The following is a 4,944-nucleotide window of genomic DNA, read 5'->3' as shown; positions in this document are numbered from 1 at the left end:
GTCAACCAAGCCTGCGTACAATTCTTCCCTCAACGTCTACTGATTTGTACGGACCCATGCAAGACGACATTCCTCAATGGCACAATATGCATCAACCATAAATTGTTGAAGTAAACGACCCCCACGAAGCAAGCATGACTCTGTATCAGCACGAACATGTAGCCGATATGTATAGTACTCTCTTTGAGTGACACATTGTCGAGCAACCAAGGCATCCAAAGGGCCATGCACATTATCATAAGGAAGCTTGATATGCCATCCATCTTCTCCCCATGGAAAGAGAAGAACATACAATAGTGGCATGTACGACCTGTGTAGATTTGAAATCCTTTGCAGCCTTCCATTTTGACAATGTATCACAATGTCTCGATGGCCAACTGTTTGTACATCCCCTTGACTTGGCATAATTGCAGCAACCTCGTTGCCAACAGGTATCAAGTATTGCCTGGAAGTATTTCTATTCTCACAAATTGTCATTTTGATCTCCACACCACGACTGTCACGTAACATTCTACCAACATTGTAGAAGGCATTCGCATACGGATTACATGATCGCATCATCATTGATAATGCTTCAAGAGTGGACAAATTCAAACCATCCAAGGCACTCATACGATTCCGAACCTCATGCTCGGTATCATATACATATATCTGTGCAAATTTTGGAGCCCCTGCTTCATGTGGTAGCAAAGAACCAATTCGATGGTACACACCGCCATGTACACGAAAGCAATATGCACCAGACCTACCCATCAATGTCTCATCAATGGTAGCTCCAAGAGATGCAAATGCCATAACACTATTGTAACTCCTGATGTTTCTTCTGAAAGACCTACTCAAAGCATCACTATTAGTGAGTAGCCTCTCCAATACATCTTGCGGTCTTGCAAGAGGAAAGAGGGATACTTTTTCACCTTTGCAACAATATTTTCCCATTGATGGTGTATCTCCCTTCTTCATTTCACACGGCCAAAGACGTGCACCACAAAACTCACAGAAGGAGGACATGGTTCCTGTATGATCTGTAGGCAATGAGACATGTATCAATGGTAGCATGGAAGGGTGGACACCTCGTAGACATGGATAGGCATGTAGAATGCAAGCAATTCCTCCAAGTGATGTGTCATGAACATACGGGACCTGTTCCTCATTTTGAGCATCTATGAGAGGGCAAAAGTGTCTGTCATGTTGATGGCGCTGTTGTCTTATGTTGGAGGTGCGTTGCCTTGCCCGTTGTCGACGATATCTTCTTGTCGCATCCAAACATGAAAGAGTGTGTTGTCTTCATCCTTGTCCTTGCATGACATTTTGCAAAGGAACTTGTGGAATAGTAACATCACCATGGATAGAACCCTCCACAAATGTGGAGGGACTCCTACCACGACCATGGCCATTTGTTGAGCATGGCAAGGAATCCTCTAGCAAGTATATCGTACGTTGTATAGCGAGTTGACGTCGATAATTTCGTGCAACCTTTTGGCGTGCATGCACATGAGAGGAATGACTTGTAGATTCAGGAAGACAAAGGCATGTGTCCCTTGTCCTCATAAATGCTTCTGTCAAGCAATAGAGAAAACACTAAATTCATAATGAGTGCATAAGTTTTATCATTTTAGTTACTCCCAAATGCAAGCATAAAATATCCTCAATACATCATCATAGTATTAATTAAAGTAGTGTACTTAAGGTAGGGAAGTTCCTTATCTATACTAACTTCCAAATGCAAGCATATAATACCCTCAACACATCATATTAATTGGAGTATTATACCCAAGGAAGGAATAAAGAGTGTACATGAGTTCAAGGCTTGTTTGATAGATCCTTTCGTTTCATGCATCCTCCCACTTCTTCTATCAGTAAGATATATTAAATTTAATAGACTTCATAGGATAAATTGAATATGAAATGACACCATTGGAGTTGAAGACTCAGTTGTGAGACTTCTTGAAGGTTATTTAGCATCTCCTATCATTGGTTCTCTCTATGACATCAAGAACAGATTTTTCATGGGTTCTTGCATGAAGAAGGAGAGAAAGGTTGAACCACCTAAGTGTGGTAAGAGTGGTTTTGTTGGTTTTCTCACCCAATGTGGTAGACTGGCTTTTCCAATTCCTTCTCCAAATATTGTAGGTTGGTTCTCCCAATTCACATTGAAATAGTATGCTTAGGTATTAAGACTCATCGGCAAGTCTATTAGCATTGCCCGTATGACATTCAAAACCTGCCCCATAATGGGGTCTTCCTATTGTGCTACCAAACGTTCCTATCATGGCTACCTGCATGAAGAAGAAAAGGAATCTTAAAGTTTGGTAGATTGGTTATCATAGTTTCTTGCCCCGTTGCAATAGACTGACTCTCCCAGCTCCCTCTCTATTTTTGACTGCTATGCTAAGAGCAAGAGTTTCAATGGGTCTTGCTTGTCTCATGCAATATTTCTCAGCATAACGCAAATGAGGTAAGGAGCTCTACGTTTTCCACTGTAATATGAGGAATCACTTGGGTTTCCTTCAAAATAGAAAATTTTGGGGTTAGTTTTTGTCACAAATTTTCTTGACCACTCTACCTCTTTCTCTCTCTCTCTCTCTCTCTCTCTCTCTCTCTCTCTCTCTCTCTCTAGCTCTCTATACCTCACAATGCTAGGAATTGCATGTGCCATGTGTTTTTTTTTTAAATGCAGAATGCCTTCTTTTATAGTAGGGAATGTTGAGATGAGGTTACATTTGGACTCTTTTATCTCTCTCTATGGTGCTAGAAAATGTGTTTATCATGGCTACATACATTAAGAAGGAGAGGAAGCTTGAAGTTTGGTAGATTGGTTATCAGAGTTTCCTGCCCCGTTGCAATAGATTGGCTCTCCCATTTCCTTCTCCATTTTGGACAGCTATGTTGCCCGTGATTAAGAGGAAAATTCTAGTTCATTGACACGTGGACATGTCAAGGGGCCTTACTTATCTCATGCAATATTTCTTTCTTAGAATAACACAAATGACGTAATGAGCTCTACATTTATGACTGTAGTATGAGGAGTTACTTGGGTTTCCTCTAAAATAGAAAATATTCGGGCTATTTTTTGGCACAAACTTTCTTGATTGCTCTCTCTCTCTCTCTCTCTCTCTCTCTCTCTCTCTCTCTCTCTCTCTCTCTAACTATATATATATATAGTTTTTTAGGAATTCCATGTGCCATGTAGTTTTTTAGAAATATAGAGTGCCTTTTGTCATGAGTGTGAATCATGCACTTGCCTAATGTTAAGATATGTTGAGATGATGTTGTATTCTCCTCTCTTTTCTGTGTGTGTGTGTGTGTATGTATGTGTGTGTGTGTGTGCTTCACAAGGCTAGGAGTTGCATGTTTCATGTGTAAAAAAACAGGAAATAGAGAGTCTTTTCTCATGAGCGTGAATCATGCACTTTCCTGATGCTTGGAGATGTTGAGACGAGGTTCCATTGGGCCTCTTTTAGCAGTTCAATATGTATAATCAATTTAGACATCATGGCAGCGTAATAGAACATAGGTGTAGTAGTCCCAATGGTCCCTAAGGCTATGGTGCAAAGGTGTAGAGAGGTAGATAGTGGTCAAAAGTGATTGAGAGAGAGAGAGAGAGAGAGAGAGAGAGAGAGAGAGAGAGATGTTTTAGCAGGGTGATAGACTAAATCACTCCAAAAGAAATCTTAAAGCTCTCCAGTATTGTAGTATTGATATTTTTTATCCAAGTGCTCAAAAAAGAGCTATGTTTAGTGTAATCCCACATAAATTTTACTTTTGAATTTACTTTTGAAATCATTATTTGAAGCTGAGAAAACCTACAAAGACATAGAGGATAGCTCGTGGCCAAAAGTGGCTATGATAGAAAGAGGGAGGGGGGAGGGAGACAGTTGTCTCAAAAGCTATAATTTTCCTTTAAACATTGTTCAAACCTAGGTTTAGTGTATTCTCACTTGCAAATTTGGAATTCACCTCTAAATTCCAACCGGAAAGCAAGAACACCTACAAAGCTCAAAGGAATTTAGGGTGTAAAAAACTTCAAATATAGGCAAGGGTTTCCCTTTGCCACCACCCATCTTCACCACTCACATTTTGGAAAAAATCATTGTGTATTGGAGTGCTCGAAGATTGGTTTAGTGTACTTCCATCCATGGATATCTTATTTTAAAAAAGAGGGCCAAATAATCTCAATCATGATAAAGTCAACCACACAACATTGACTGTAGGTGAGACCATTTGAACCATCACCAAATTAAAGGATTTTGCTTCTCTTTCTAGTCCCAAGGGAAAACACACCACGTCAAAAGACCACCACTCATTGACACACAGGAAAAATCCAAGTTTAGTGCAATCCCACCTATGAATTTTGAGATCCACCTCTAAACTTTCACCTCAAGGTGATAGCACCTACGAAAGGTGATAGCACCCATGAAACTAAAAGCACCCGTGTTTTGGAGAAAAGCATCCTAACTTAAGTGCAATCCCACCTACGAATTTTGAGATGTATCTCTAAATTTCAGCCCAAGGTGATAGCACGCATGAAACTTGGAGGAATTTAATTTAGAAATCTCCAAATATAGTGGAGGGCTAGCCTAATTCGTCGTGCCCTTCATCATCAGTGTTTTGAAAAAAAACATTTGGCTATGAGAGTGCTCTAAAAGATCAGCTTAGTGTAGTCCCACCTAACAAATTTTAATATTTACCTTGTGATTTTCATTTTGACCTTGAGAACACCATAAGGTGATTGCACCCACGAAACACAAAGAAAATGCAATGTCAAGAGGACCAGTTTAGTGTAATCCCACTTGACAAATTATGATATTTGCACCTAAAAATTGTAATTTTCAAATTTTCATTTAGACCTTGAAATCCCAAGTCAAAGGTGAGAATGGCATACAGTTTAGAGAAAACCTTCAAGTTTAGTCAAGATTTTCCTCCGCCTTTGTCGCCTCGAATTCA

The 4,944-nt window shown here is 39.8% G+C and overlaps 1 protein-coding gene across 1 annotated transcript; it reads right to left on the bottom strand.

Moving 5' to 3' along the window:
* Positions 1-36: 36 nt before the first annotated feature.
* Positions 37-1,008, bottom strand: LOC147431106 (uncharacterized). Its single transcript, XM_086493625.1, has one exon. It carries the CDS (start codon positions 1,006-1,008, stop codon positions 37-39), a length of 972 nt encoding a protein of 323 aa, XP_086349751.1.
* Between the last annotated feature and the right edge of the window lie 3,936 nt (positions 1,009-4,944).

This window comes from Adiantum capillus-veneris, chromosome 21 (genome assembly GCF_014529385.1).
Source record: "Adiantum capillus-veneris isolate H3 chromosome 21, ASM1452938v2, whole genome shotgun sequence".
Lineage (NCBI taxonomy): Eukaryota > Viridiplantae > Streptophyta > Polypodiopsida > Polypodiales > Pteridaceae > Adiantum > Adiantum capillus-veneris.
This window is presented reverse-complemented; position numbering and strand designations above follow the sequence as displayed.